Source organism: Scyliorhinus canicula, chromosome 2 (genome assembly GCF_902713615.1).
Source record: "Scyliorhinus canicula chromosome 2, sScyCan1.1, whole genome shotgun sequence".
Lineage (NCBI taxonomy): Eukaryota > Metazoa > Chordata > Chondrichthyes > Carcharhiniformes > Scyliorhinidae > Scyliorhinus > Scyliorhinus canicula.
The window spans coordinates 15,744,430-15,760,229 of NC_052147.1; the positions used below are offsets into that span (position 1 = coordinate 15,744,430).

At 48.9% G+C, this 15,800-nt stretch overlaps 1 protein-coding gene across 1 annotated transcript in view; it reads right to left on the reverse strand.

The window, feature by feature from the left end:
- Positions 1 to 8,740: 8,740 nt before the first annotated feature.
- Positions 8,741 to 15,800, reverse strand: part of abcd4 (ATP-binding cassette, sub-family D (ALD), member 4) — a 63,265-nt gene continuing 56,205 nt past the window's right edge. Inside the window, exons 17-19 of the mRNA XM_038821479.1 lie at positions 14,087 to 14,163; positions 11,643 to 11,758; positions 8,741 to 9,123 (exon numbers count right to left, since the gene is read on the reverse strand). Coding sequence (XP_038677407.1) covers positions 9,061 to 9,123; positions 11,643 to 11,758; positions 14,087 to 14,163 — 256 coding nt within the window. The 3' untranslated portion in view covers positions 8,741 to 9,060. The remainder of the gene's footprint in view (positions 9,124 to 11,642; positions 11,759 to 14,086; positions 14,164 to 15,800) is intronic.

Sequence of the window (15,800 nt, forward strand, 5' to 3'; positions counted from 1 at the left end):
CTACTCAATCACACCAAAATTGCTGCCCATTCTCCATATCCCACACACTATTGCAATATCTCCGGGAACCACGCACACCCGACTTTATGGGCAATTTCAAAGTCTAAAAATAGTTTGATCACACAGTTACGCTTCTCCACTTTATACTCTTTTCTTATCATCCTCCAGTCAACCACAACAAAATTACTGCTCATTTTCCACATCCCACATTCTTCACCAGGGTCAGGGTCCCAGGTTCGATTCCCCGCTGGGTCACTGTCTGTGAGGAGTCTGCACATTCTCCCCGTGTGTGCGTGGGTTTCCTCCGGGTGCTCCGGTTTCCTCCCACAGTCCAAAGACGTGCAGGTTAGGTGGATTGGCCATGCTAAATTGCCCTTAGTGACCAAAAAAAAAGTTAGATGGGGTTATTAGGTGATGGGGATAGGGTGGAAGTGAGGGCTTAAGTGGGTCGGTGCAGACTCGATGTGCCGAATGGCCTCCTTCTGCACTGTATGTTCTATGTTCTATGTTCACACACTACATGTCCCACAGCGCCTCACCGTTTTGCTTTGTACTACCCGAAAGGGAAAATGCTGGAAAATCTCAGCAAGTCTGACAGCATCTGTCGGGAGAGAAAAGAGCTAACGTTTCGAGTCCGATGACTCTTTGTCAAAGAATTTTCTTTTTCGTTTCAGATTCCAGCACCCACAATAATTTGCTTTTACCTGAACTACCCCATCCCTCCCTCTGCCTTGACAAACCGCCGTTGTATGCAAATCAATTCAGATACTGAAAGCAGCTCCTTAATTAAAGGTTTTTTTTAACAAACAATTTTATTGAGGTAGTTTTTCAGCATTGTAAACGGTTACAGACATCAACGAAAAGAAACCAAAAAAGGCAAAAAAGTGCAAACCTCCATGTGCTTTTAATACTTCAATCGTACCATACTGCACATGCCCGCTCCTCTCCCATCGGCACTACCCGCCAATTTATCCCTCCTACTCTACTCTACTCTAACCCCCTCCCTGCTGACGTTCACTCTCCCGCAAAGAAGTCGTGGAATGGTTGCCACCTCCGGGTGAACCCCTGTACAGATCCCCTCAAGGCAAACTTAATTTTTTCCATACCCAGGAAACTCGACATGTCCGAAAGCCACAACTCTGTCTTCGGGGGCTTTGAGTCCCTCCACGCCAATAGTATTCGTCGCCGGGCTATCAGGGAAGCAAAGGCCAAAACATCGTCCTCTTTCTCACCCTGGACTCCCTGTGTCCTCCGAAACCCCAAACATTGCCACCCCTGGACCCATCACCACCCTTGTTTTTAGCCCCCGGGACATGATCCCCGCGAATCCCTCCAGTACTCCCTAAGCATCAGGCATGCCAAAAACATGTGAACGTGGTTCGCTGGTCCTCCCGCGCACCTAGCGCATTTGTCCTCTATCCCAAAGAATTTGCTCATCCGAGCCACCGTCACGTGGGCCCGGTGAACGACCTTAAATTGGATCAGGCCGAGCCTGGCACATGTTGCGGTTGAGTTTATCCTACTCAGGGTTCTGCCCAGAGCCCGTCCTCCATCTCCCCGCTAAGCTCCTCCTCCCATTTGAGTTTCAGTTCCTCCGTCTGGGACCCTTCCCCCCTCATGAGCACCTTATAAATATCAGAGACTCTACCCTCCCCTCCTTCCCCCCCTAGAGACTATTCTGTCTTGGATCCCCATTGGCGGGAGGTGTGGGAAGGATGGGACCTGTCTACCATCAAAGTCCCGCAACTGTAGGTACCTGAAATCGTTTCCACTTACCAGACCAAATTTCTCCTCCAAGCTCCTCAAACTCGCAAAGCTCCTCTCCAGGAACATATCGCCCACCCTCCCCACCCCCGCCTGCCGCCATGCTCGAAATCCCCCCATCCATACTCCCGGGGACAAACCGATGGTTGTCGCAGATTGGCGCCCAAACAGACGCCCCCACCTCACCTACCTGCCTCCTCCACTGGCCCCATATCCGCAGGGTCGCCATCACTACCGGGCTGGTAGAGTACCTGGCCGGTGTCAGCTGTAGAGGAGCCGTGACCAGGGCTGCCAATCTGGTGCCCCTGCACGAAGCCGCCTCCACCCGCTCCCAGATAGACCCCGTACCCACCATCCACTTCCTTATCATAGCGATGTTAGCCGCCCAATAATAGTTAATCAGACTCGGCAATGCCAGCCCTCCCTTGCTGCGGCTCCTCTCAAGCATCGCCTTCTTCACCCGCGGGGATTTTCCCGCCCAGACAGAGCTCATGATCATCTTGTTAACCCTTTTGAAGAAGGACTGCGGGATAAAGATCGGGAGGCACTGAAAAATGAACAGGAATCTAGGGAGGATTGTCATCTTTACAGTCTGCACCCTCCCTGCCAGCGACAGTGGGAGTGCATCCCATCTCCAAAACTCTCCCTTCATTTGTTCAACCACCCTTGTCAAATTTAACTTGTGCAGCCTGCCCCAGTCTCGCGCCACCTGGATCCCCAAGTACCGGAAATTTTCCTCAACCAGCCTAAATGGTAGCCCTCTCAATCTGTTCTCCTGGCCCCTTGCCTGCACCACAAACATTTGACTCTTGGCCGTATTTAATTTGTACCCTGAGAACTGGCCGAACTTCCTCAATGTTTCCAGTATACATCCCATCCCGGCGAATGGGTCCGACACGTACAGGAGCAGGTCGTCCGCATAGAGAGAGACACTATGTTCCACCCCACTACTGGTCATTCCCTTCCATCCTTTTGCGGCTCTCAGCGCAATCGCCAGCAGCTCTCGGGGGCATCATTATCACATTAAGTAATCTTCTCAAAATTGGCCGACAGCTGCCTGCCTTTCACGAACCCAGTTTGGTCATCCCCAATCACCTCCAGTACACAGTCTTCAATTCTAATCGCCAGGACCTTGGCATCTACATTGATCAGGGAGATTGGCCTGTATGACCCTGCACGTTTCTGGGTCCTTACCCCGCTTCAATATCAGTGATATAGTGGCTTGCGACATCGTCGGTGGCAGGGTCCCTCTGTCCCTTGCCTCATTGAAAACCCTCGCCAAGATCGGGCCCACTAACTCAGAGAACTTCCTATAAAACTCTACTGGGTATCCATCCGGCCCCGGGCCTTTCCCCGACTGCATGGCCTTTAGGACCCCCAATACCTCCTCCACACGGGGCCCCCAGCTCATCCACTCGCCCCCCGCCTACTGTTGGGAATGTTAACCCATCCAGAAACCTTTTCATCTCCTCCGGTTCTTCCGGGGACTCCGAAGTATACAGCTTGCTATAGAAGTCCCGGAATACCTTATTCAATCCTGCCGGGTCCTCTACTCTGCACCCCTCCCCATCCATCACTCTACTTATTTCCCGAGCCGCCTCTCTCTTCCTGAGTTGCTGCGCTAACAATCTACTGGCCTTTTCCCCATGCTCGTACACCATACCCCTCGCTTTCCTAAGCTGTTCCACGGCCCTACTCATCGATAGCGCCCCCAGTTCCGCCTGTAGTCTCTGCCTCTCCCTGAGTAGATCCTCCCCCGGGGCTCTGCGTGTTCCTCGTCTATCCGACACATTTCCCTAACCAATCTGTCCATCTCTGCTCTGTCCGCCTTGGCCCTGTGGGCCCCAATTGACTTCAACTCTCCCCACACTACTGCCTTCACACTATCAGATGTGTCTCCTGCAACATAATTACGTCCGTCCTCAGAGCCCGCAAGTGCACGAACACCCGTGCCCTCTTAACCGGCCCATTCAGTCCCCTGACATTCCAGGTGATCAGCCTGGTTGGGGGGCACAACCCACCCCCCACCCCCCCACGCTGGTCAGCCATAGCCTTTCTCGGGCCGGCCTCCAGCCCGTGCGTCGCGCTATTCTTAGCCCGCCTCTTATTAAAGTTTTTAAAAATAAATTTTTGAGTACCCAATTATTTTTTTCCAATTAAGGGGCAATTTAGACTGGCCAATCCACCTAACCTGCAGATCTTTGGGTTGTGGGGGCGAAACCCACGCAAATACAGAGAGAATGTGCAAACTCCACACGGACAAGGACCCAGAGCCGGGATCGAACCTGTGACCTCGGCGCCGTGAGGCAGCAGGGCTAATCCACTGAGCCACCATGCTGCCCTCCTTAATTGTTTTTCATAAATTTAGAGTACCCAGTTATTTTTTCCAATTAAGGGGCATTTTTTAGTCTGGCCAATCTGCCTATCCTGCACATCTTTGTGTTATGGGGGTGAAACCCACGCAGACACAGGGAGAATGTGCAAACTCCACACGGACAGTGACCCACAGCTGGAATTCGAACCCAGGTCCTGGCAGCAGTGCTAACCATGCTGCCCCTGCTCTCCTTAATTAAAGTTTACCCAGATGTCTTTACATATGAGTAGAATAAAGTATGGAGACAGATATAATGAAACACATTTTATTAAATATAGTTCACCCATAAATTACCCACTATACATACAAGAAACACCCAGGATCCGTCTATATTACCCGCAAAGATGGTTTGATAAGCTGTAGATCGCCTCCCTGGGTCCCTCTGGTTCCTCTTTGCAAAGGTGTTTCTCGCTGAATGTTCCTTCCTTCTGGGCTGCTCAAGGTCACCTCATACACCAAGCTTCGAGCCTTTTGCTTCGAGTCTTTGCTCCCGAGATGTCTGGCTGGAATGCCTATTTTTATCCCCGTTGCCACCCACCTCCTTTCTCCACCTGATCTTGGCCTTCAGCCAATGGAGTCTCAGGAGGCAGGGTCCCAGTGCCCAGTGGTCTGGTTGATGACCTGTTGACAGGGTACCTAAGCCCGCCATGGGAGGAGCGATGGGTTATCAGGAACTGTGGACAATAGGTCAATGCATCTCAAGCAGGTGCAATAATCACTTGATGGGGTATCAGGTGCTGCTCCAGGCATGCCCCCGGCAGCCTGTTTGAGTTCTGTGTGTTCGGATTCTGCAGACTGCGGTTTTTAAAGTGCCCAATTCTTTAACTTAAGATATCCAATTTAATCAGCCTTAAAACAAGATCTTGCTTATATTATTACAGCGCCCAGCGTATCAACCCTATGCCTGGGCTGTGAATTGCGGCAGCTATAGCCAATTCCGTTTCAATCAGCGAACTGCACTGGTGCATTTTGAAGCACTGGTCATTGGACAGGAGTGAGGAGAAAGTGCCAGCGACTGGAGCAGGAGTCAGGAATAAAAGCTCGAGATGGACACTGGGCACGATTGTGGCTCATCTCGAGTTGAGGTCAGGTCATCTCTACACAGTTTAAAGCTTGGAAGCAGAAGCTATGCTATTCCGTTCAGTGGTCGCACGAGCCACTGACGCATTGGGCAAGTTGTGATCCAACCCACTATTTTCCCCGTTGTTGGCGACACTTATGGTGGTGATGTGTTTCAGCGCACCCGGGGAACCACAAATTGCTGCGGCACATACACTTTTAGGTGCATATTGTAGTCTGGAGCTATGGCGAGGTTCCAACTTTCTTTTCATGACGTAGCAGAGTGTTGGAAGGATTTTGCAGGCTAATGTTTAACCTGTTGGGCTGCATTATGAACTCACCTTCCTCGGCCATCAAGTCCCGGGATGGGACTTTGAACCTGGAGCTTCTGACTCAGAGGCACGGACACCATCCTCTTGACCTCCTTTGTAACACTTTACACAACTCTCAATAAACACGGAAACCATAGTTACATTTCAGAAGAACCTCACTAAATTAGGCATTCAACGTACTGATTTTTCTGGGATGTGGATGTTGCTGCCAAGGACAACATTCGTTTCCCACCCCTAATTTCCCTTGAACTGAGTGGCTTGTTAGGCAATAGGGGGCAGTCAAGAGTCAACCACCTTGTGTGTCTGGAGCCACATGTGGGCCAGGCCGGGTAAGGCTGGCAGATTTCCTTCTCTAAAGGACGTTCGTAAAACCAAATGGGTTTTTACACCAATTGATGATAGTAATGGTGACCATGAAACTGAGGTTCGTGTAATATTCCAGATTTATTAATTGAATTAAAATGTCACCAGTTGGGAAGCACGGTGGCCTAGTGGTTAGCACAACCGCCTCACGGCACTGAGGTCCCAAGTTCGATCCCGGCTCTGGGTCACTGTCCGTGTGGAGTTTGCACATTCTCCCCGTGTCTGCGTGGGCTTCGCCCCCACAACCCAAAAATGTGCAGAGTAGGTGGATTGGCCACGGTTAAATTGCCCTTAATTGGAAAAAATAATTGGGTAACCTAAATTTTAAAAAAAATGTCACCAGTTGCTGTGGTAATCCAGAGCCTTAACCATCACTCTCTGGATTAGTAGTGACATTAGCACCATCTTCCCCTAAATGATATGAGATTAGTGGCAGAGCAAGGTACGTAGATCTGAAGTTGGGAGGTGGCCCAGGCACCTTCTTGGCACAGAGCAGAGGGACCTGTGCATTTAATCAATGTTTCGCCCGTCGTAGTGGATGGGAAGCCGGGTAAACATTTTTAATCAAATAAAAGACACGTCCCACCTTGAGAAACTCAAATATTCAACAAAAATATGTCTGAGGCATTGGTTTTTCAAACATTAATTAAGTATCACCACCCAAAGGTGGGACTGGCTTGTCAGACCTGTCGGCATTTCTTCACCTGGAGAAAGTCAAATTCGCCACCTGAGGTTCGGAGGAGGCGTCCACAAAATGTGGAGGCCATTCACCAACTCGTTCCAGAGCCTGTTTGAAGCCAATGGAGCGAGGAGAGGGGGGGGGGAGGGGGGGGGGGGGCTACACAGGAGCCAACAACACAACGGGGCAGACGGGATAGCGGGGTGGTGAACCAGGGTGAGAGGAGGTGCCGGGGGAAGGCGGAATAGACAACAGGGGACCAAGAACAAGGCAACAAAGAGCAAGACTCCAAAGAAACACCAAAGCATTGATTGGGAGGGGGAGGCAGGGCACATCAAATAGGGAGGGGGGGTGAAAGGGCTCTACAGATGTAAACAGTTAACCTTTTGTAAATTATGTATTCCAATAAAATACCATAAAATAACAAAAAGGGAGGGTCAGGGGCTAAGGAGGTGGGGTTATGGGGAGCCAATCGCAAGGTTGAGATCTTGCAAATTGTATATGATCCACATACCTTTGTTCATTGTGCAGTGTATAAAATGAAAACTTCAATAAAAGTATCTGTTTAATATTTAATGATTACAAGAGACAACATCTCCTTAAATACATACCAATTCAATAATTATTTTGCGCTTGATTTCCAGCTTTTTTGAAAAAACTTTAAAATTCCTCTGGCACAGCATTCCTAAGTATGAAGAATGAGGGACACCTATTTGGCCCATCCATACGCACCCTGCCAATGCCCTGCTTCTCTTTAAATGCCCCCTTAAAGTCTTTGCTTTCACTGCATTACATGATCTAATCGCTCACTCAGTGAACTCACCTTTATTGATCTTTAATGTAAGAAGTAAATTTTGAAACAGTGCCTTGTGATCCTACTGGGCTGACTAATGGAGGTTAATATTCTGGGCTCACTTTGTCTATAGCTGTTCAGACCTCAGGTGCCTGGTTGAGGTCCCGTTAAACCTCTCCAGAGTGTTAAGTGTGCCGATTTCTCCAGTCTTTCCTTTTCGGTCATCTGTGCTACTCGTGGGCCTCAAGTTAGGCCACTTTGATTGATAGACCATTTCCCTACCCACTCGCAGAGCTACCGATAAAACGTGTCACCCTTGTTACATCCTTCATAGGGCCGAAGCCACTCTTCCTGATTACACCACAGTACAACCAGCCCAAGGCAAATATGGAGAATGCACTGGAAGAAGATAGCAGCGTCTGGGGGAGATCACACTGCCGTTTCTTTTTTAAAACCAGTATTTGTTCGCCCTCCCTTACTGTCCTTGAATTTTGACAATTCAGTTAACCCAGTCACATGACGGCCAGACCAAGTAAGGACGGCAGATTTTCTTTCCAAAAGGATATTAGTGAACCAGATGGGGTTTTGCGACAATCGATTGATAGTCATCATTAAATTTTTTATTCCATATTTTTATTGAATTCAAATTTCGCCATCTGCCATGGTGGTATTTGAACCCAGATCCCCAGAATATTACCCTGGGTCTCAGTCCAGTGATGATAGCACTGGAGCTACCGCCCCCCCCCCCCCTCCCCAGTCGTACAGGACTCCCCATCTTGCGCACACCTTGAGCAGCTCAGCCAGGTCTAGTTGTTGGCGCACATAGAGAAAATCCAGTTTTGAAAGAGTTTATCACGCCCGAATGCGGGTGTTCACACCCTCTGCGTAGCTCAGCAAATGATCAGAAATGAGCGTCTCCGGGGGTGGCCCAGTGGCACAGTGGATAGCACTGCAGCTTCACGGCACCAAGGTCCCAGGTTTGATCCCAGCTCTGGGCCACAGTCCGTGTGGAATTCACACATCCTCCCCCTGTTTGCATGGGTTCGCCCAGACAGCCCAAAGATGTGCAGGTAGGTTGATTGGGCATGTTAAATTGCCCATTAATTGGAAAAATGAGTTGGGTACTCTAAATTTATAAAAAGTAAAAATAAAAATAAATAAAAAAAGAAATGAGCGTCTCCCCTGCCTTGCTGCTGGCTGAATTGGATAAAGGCAGTGTGTAATTCAATTGCACAGATCACAGACCTCAGCTTTGATTACCTAGTCTGGCTCGTCCCGACTGAGACAGCAGAGGAAAAAGAGACGGGAACAGCTCAAACATGTCTTTACAGCAGTTCAACACTGAAAAATATTAAGTGGTTATTGCTTTTTTTTTTAAAAATAGAAAATTTGCATCTCCAGTAGCTGGCACGGAATCATTAGCTGTAGACACGCTGTCCTTGGTTGTTCGATTATAAATTCAAGTTACAGAGCAGAGCCTGTAGCCACCGGTGCATTATTTGGTTCTAAGATAATCAAAAGTATCCAAAATATTAAAAACCTTCCTCAAGCAGAACTCCCCTTGAGGAGAGGGGAACATGAGGCAGAGTTTAACAATCTGGCCGCACTGCTGACCACTCCCAAGTTCCATTCTCTGGAGTCCAGATGGTTGACAGCAGTTCGACTGAGAGTGCAGCATCGGAGTCTTTCACCTGCGTTAGTGGATTTTAGCCAGCTCCCATTTCCCATCTCCCAGTAGATGTAACATGGAATCATGATGCTGTGCGGGGAAACACAGAGAGAGAAAAGCAAACATTAATTTACACACTGAAACTTAAGTAGATCATTTTCTCCCTCTCAGAAAATGCGCTGTCAGTGGTTAGCACTGCTGCATCACAGCAAAAGGGACCCGGGTTCAATTCTGACCTCGGGTCACTGACTGCGGAGTCTGCACGTTCTCCCCGTGTCTGCGTGGGTTTCCTCCGGGTGCTCCGGATTCCTCCCACAGTCCAAAGATGTGCAGGTTAGGTGGGGCTGCGGGGATCAGGCAGGGAAGTGGGCCTCGGTGCGGTGCTCTTTCAGAAGGTCAGTGCAGACTAGATGGGTCGAATGGCCGCCTCCTGCACTGTAGGAGTTCATAGAATTTACAGTGCAGGTGGCCATTCGGCCCATCGAGTCTGCACCGGCCCTGGGAAAGAGCACCCTATTTAAGCCCACGCCTCCACCCTATCCCCGTAACCCAGTAACCCCACCTAACCTTTTGGACACTAAGGGCAATTTAGCGTGACCAATCCACCTAACCTGCACTTCTTTGGACTGTGGGAGGAACGGAGCACCCGGAGGAAACCCAAGCAGACACGGGGAGAAAGTGCAGACTCCACACAGACAGTCACCTGACCCCGGAGTTCTATGAAACAACAAATTGAAGAATTAGCATGTTCCCCACACACCAATCTCCCCCAAGTCTTCAAAGACTGCTGACTTACTATGGGGCCCACAATTCAGTGGGCGCCAACCCACTGTCACTTCACACGTGTGTCTGGACAACGAAGGCTACTGGGAAATGTATGTACCAGTTGTTTATCTACTTCTAATGGGTGTCGTTGGTTCATATCCCTGACACACTCAAACCTTCCCTGCCAGCACAGAATGGGAGTGCTGAGATTTGTTGTGGTGACCGGACCACTGGATGGGATTAACTAATTCAGGGCCTACCATGGACTGAACACTTGACCTTCCTGGCCTGTACTCCCCTTATATCCAGTTCAGCCTCAAAGGGACAGAGTGGAGGGGGTGCGGGTGCAGAACAATTTAGTTGAACAAGGAGCTGTAGTGTCATCACAGAGGGTCAGGGTGGAGGAGACTTACTGAGCTGGACTGTGAGCGAGAACCAAATGAATGCACTCCTTAAAATAGACTCAGCCCTGAAAGAGCCCAGCCTCTCTGCACATCCACCCAGTTTCATCAATCTAGACCATTAGACGTAGGAGCAGAAATAGGCCATTCAGCCCATGTTCTGCCATTCAATAAGATCATGACTGATCTGATATGATAATCCTCATCGCCACTTTCCCACCTTATCCCAATAACGCTTGATTCCCTTACTGACCAAAAGTCGGTCTGTCTCAGCCTTGAGCACACTTAATGACCCAGTCTCTACAGCTCTCTGTGGTAACGAATACCAGATTCACTACTCTGGGAAAAGAAATTCCACCTCATCTGTGTCTTAAACGGGCAACTCGCTGGAGTTTAGAAGGATGAGAGGGGGGTCTGATTGAGGTGTATAAAATACTAAAAGAGATTAATAAAGTATAGGTAGACCAAATGTTCCCCCTTGTGGGTCAATCTAGAACGAGAGGTCTTGGATATAGGTTGAGAGGCAGTAGGTTTAGAACTGAGATGAGGAGGAACTACTTCTCACAGAGGCTGGTAAATTTGTGGAACTCGCTGCCCCATAGTGCGGTGGAACCTGAGTCATTATATAATTTCAAGGAGATATATTTGATTTTAAAAATGGGTTAAAGGGAAACAGGCGAGGCAGGTGGACCAGGAAGAGAATAGCCAAGATCAGATTGTATGGTGGAGCAGGCTCGAGGGGCCGAATTGCCTCCTTCTGCTCCCAATTCCGATGTTCCTATGTTTCTAACCCCTTACTCCGAGATTGTGTCCACTGGTCCTAGACCCTCCCACAAATAATGTGGAATGTGGTAACTAGGGGCTTTTCACAGTAACTTCACTGCAGCGTTAATATAAGCCAACTTGTGACAATAAAGATTATTATTAATAATGGGAAACAACCACTTGCCTTCTACCCGGTCAAGCCCCTAAGAATGGTACATGTCTCAGTAAGGTCGCTTCTCATTCTTTTAAACTCCAATGAATACAGGCCCAACCTACTCAACCTCTCCTCTTTAGAAAATCCCTCCATACCCGGGATCAACTTGTGACCCTTCTCTGGTATGCCTCCTAGTTGGAGAGTCGACACAGCCTCACAATAATGGGTTCTCCATTTCAGACGGAGATGGGAAGATTCATTCACTCAAGAAGGTCGTGGGGCAGCACGGTGGCCCAGTGGCTTAGCACTGTTGCCTCATGGCGCCGAGGTCCCAGGTTCGATCCCGGCTCTGGGTCACTGTCCGTATGGAGTTTGCACGTTCTCCCCATGTTTGCGTGGGTTTCTTCATATAAATCCACTATAATCTCTCCCTAAATGACACAGAAACACTACGCCCTTCCCACTCACTGACGTCCATTGAAGAGGTTAGAGTCTCTCCTTGAAGTAGAATTATTTCCCCTCACCTTCTCCAAGCTGCTGCGGTGACCCACACTGACGACCGTCATCTCCAGCTGCTTGCAGGTGTGGTACAGCTCTCCTTCTGTCTCCTCGGTTAGTGCACTTGTAGCTTCATCTAATACTGGGAAGAGGAGACAGGATGATCGGGAATCAGGAGATTGCAAGTTTCATTCAAAGCGGGATTGCTAGAAAGGGAAGCTGGGTTGGATGGAGTTTAGTAGGATGAGAGGTGACCATATTGAAACACTTGGAGGCCTTGACAGGGTTGATGTCGAGAGGCTTTTACCCCTGGTTGGAGAGTCGACATAGCCTCACAATAATGGGTTTGCCATTTCAGACTGAGATGTGAAGATTCATTCACTCAGGAAGGTTGTGGGACAGCACGGTGGCGCAGTGGGTTAGCCCTGCTGCCTCACGGGCACCGAGGTCCCAGGTTCGATCCTGGCTCTGGGTCACTGTGGAGTTTGCACATTCTCCCCATGTTTGCGTGGGTCTCGCCCCAGAACCCAAAAGATGTGCAGGGTAGGTGGATTGAACAGTGCCCTTTAATTGAAAAAAAAAATGAATTGGGTACACCAAATTTGTTTTTAAAAAAAGGTTGTGAATGGTTGGCATTCTCTAACCCAGAGGAATTCACAGTTAATGGGTATGTTCAGGTACGAGAACAGTAGATTCTTGGGCATTAATGGAATCAGGGATATGGGGCTGAAGGCAGAAAGTAGAATTGCGGAAGAAGAGGGTGGCATGTGGCGCAGTGGATAGCACTGGGGACCCGGGTTCGAATCCTGGCCCATGGTCACTGTCCGTGTGGAGTTTGCACATTCTCCCACGTACGCGTGGGTTTCACCCCCCACAACCCAAAGATGTGCAGGTTAGGTGGATTGGCCATGTAAATTGCCCCTTCATTGGAAACAAAATATATAATTGGGTACTCTAAACTTATATTTAAAAAAAAAAGAATTGCAGAAGATGATCAGCCGCGATCTCATTGAATGACGGTGCAGGCTCATGGGCTGAATGGCCCACTCCTATTTTTTATGTCCCTCTGGGGCAGTGGGTATCATGCAGTCCACTCATCTCTGGAATTAGTTTCCAATCTAATCCATGACAGAAGTTATATAGAGTTAACAGTGCAGAAACAGGCCACTTGGCCCAACCAGTCAATGCGAGGATCAAAGGTCCACATAAGTCCCTCCAAGACTAATCCCATCAACATAACCCTCCAATGCCTTATCCTTATGTAGCTTCCCCTTTGAATAGCAATTATGCTATTCATCTCAACCACTCCATGCGGTGTTAAGTTCCCTCAACCAGGTTCCCTGTCGGGGCAGCACGGTGGCCTAGTGGTTAGCACAACCGCCTCACGGCGCTGAGGTCCCAGGTTCGATCCAGGCTCTGGGTCACTGTCCGTGTGGAGTTTGCACATTCTCCCCGTGTCTGCGTGGGTTTCGCCTCCACAACCCAAAAATGTGCAGAGTAGGTTGATTGGCCATGCTAAATTGCCCCTTAATTGGAAAAAATAATTGGGTACTCTAAATTTTAAAAAAAACCAAGTTCCCTGTCCAACTCCCAGGATAATTGGCAAGTTGCATCACTAGATTAACAGAGTTGGTAATGTCCAGATAGGAGCCGTACAACAATAATGACTTTTATTCCATTGTGCTGGGTTAGAATTAAACCCAGGACTCTCAAAAAGGAAAGTCAAATGTGTTAATCCAACGCACCATCCGGGCTCAACAGCTTCGTCATCGAGACGTTTGTGAGAGATTGGGAAATAAAACACACTGAATATTTTAATATCAGAGGTACAGGGACCGAAGGAACAGAAGGTTCCGGTTTGCAGGAACACCCATCTCAGCACCATCTGACCGATAATGAACAGCAGATGGTTCTGTTTTCAGAGTTATTTTTGGGACAGTACACAATTCACCAATGCTCCAACGTGCTATAAAACAGGTGGCACGTTGGCCCTCATGTTCTCCCGTTGAGTTTATGCTGTACCACTTGGGCATGGGTAAACTGAAGACGTCTCACCCTGACCAGCAGAGGAGTGCTTTCATTTCGCAGGCCTGGGTCACTGTTTCCAGAGTGGCCTCAGGTGGATTCTGTCTTCCTTCAACTGGAACAGCACCTGGATCCACCTGATGCCCATCTCCTGTCACCACAGCTAAAGCAGGAACTCCCAGCGTTGGCCTCAATTCTTAACAAACGCCGTCCCCCTGAAATTATCCAACCTGAACAAGGTCCCCAAGACCCAACCAACAGTCAACAAATCCACTCTCCAAAATGGACAGAGCAACTTTGGAAGTTTAGAGTGAGCAAAGGATTTTATCAAAACCAGTCAATATAAACCTTCAAGGTGGGAATCAGGGGTCTCCAGCTCAGGGTGGTCTGCACTCAGCTGAAGAATGGATTCAGCTTCTGGGAGGAGGTGCTGATGAACACAAACCTGCGTATTTAGGCTGGTGATAGAAGAGCCGCGTGAAGGACAGTCTCTGCATTTCTCCCGGAGAAAGGACATCAAACCTGGAGAGCAATAACATGAACAGGCCAATCAGATCCCACACGTTTGCCCGTTAACCACCAGGGAAGGAAGTAGAAAAGAGATTTTCAGACCACGTTATTGAAAGGTGTCGGGTACAATCTGCCCATCTCATACAATCGACCTAATCCTCTCTCAGTCTCCTGAAGGAGGCAATGGAGCCCAGCAACAGCCTCCAAGTTGATGAATCTTTGTGAAATGTCATCCCGCCTTTCCAAGTTAATTGAGCAAAAACCCCAGGGCAGCACGGTGGCATTGTAGTTAGCACAATTGCTTCACTGCTCCAGGGTCCCAGGTTCGATTCCTGGCTTGGGTCACTGTCTGTGCGGAGTCTGCACATTCTCCCCGTGTCTGCATGGGTTTCCTCTGGGTGCTCCGGTTTCCTCCCAAGATGTGCAGGTTAGGTGGCTAGCCATTCTAAATTGCCCTCAAGTGTCCAAAAAGGTTAGGTGGGGTTACGGAGATAGGGTGGAGGTGTGGGCTTCAGTGGTGCTTTTTCCAAGGGCCAGTGCAGACTCGATGGGCCAAATGGCCTCCTTCTGCACTGCAAATTCTATGATTCTGTCCCACAAATTGGAAAACTCAGCCAATTCATTTTTTTTTTCATTTTTTCCAATTAAGGGGCAATTTGGCATGGCCAATACATCTACTCTGCACTCTTTGTGGGAAGGCGTCACGACGGCGCAGTGGTTGGCACTGTTGCCTACGGCGCTGATGACCTGGATTCGAATCTCTGTCCTGGGCCACTGTCCGTGTGGAGTTTGCATGTTCTCCCAGTGTCTGTGTGGGTCTCACCCCCACAACCCAAAGTTTATAACTGTTCTGCCTGTACAGTTGCTTGGACTTATGCCTTTCAGATGATTGCACCTTTCATTTTACAAAACGGGACATCCCCGGCAGCTGTGCAGTTTGGTCTCCAGAAACACTGCTGGCGAGATGGGCTGCCTGGTTTGGTCCAGTGATGACACATTTTGATGGACTTGGCTGGCAGCCAACTTTAAATTCCCGAGCCTTACCTAAACCCAAAGCTGATTGGTGTTGACCATTCCAGAATGTTCTGCTAAAAGAGGCAGACCTCATTTGGGTTTTAAGTGTTGATTTGAACTCAAGAGATGAACAGAATTCTTTTAAATGTCCCTCCCAGAATGGGTAGAGCTTTCTCTCTTTTACCTCGGCTTGGGTTCACTCCAATTAAAAGGATCCGCCAGGTGTTTTTCAGAATGGGAGTGTTTAATGTCTGAAGAGAGAGCTGGGGGGGGGGGGGGGGGGGGGGGGGGGCAAGACTTTCCTGATTTCTCTTCTTGTAAGGTTACCAGACCACTCAAAGACCTCGTGGAAGTTACTTCGCTGATTCTCTTCATCTAAGACAAGTTGTTGGTCAGTCTACTGGAGTGGCAATAAATAATAAATTGAACAAACCTGAAGTGCATTTTCCATATGAAGGCCCAGGTTAACACAAGTTAAAAGTGAGTCCTTAGAGGGTATCCCACAGCCTGAGAGTCCAGCCTGAATGTTCCAGCCAGAAGATCCAAACCAACTGGTGGTTTCGCACTGCGCGGCCTGGGAAGATAGCCGGCTGCAACAACCCGAATATCAGCAACAAGGACACTCATTTCTCTTT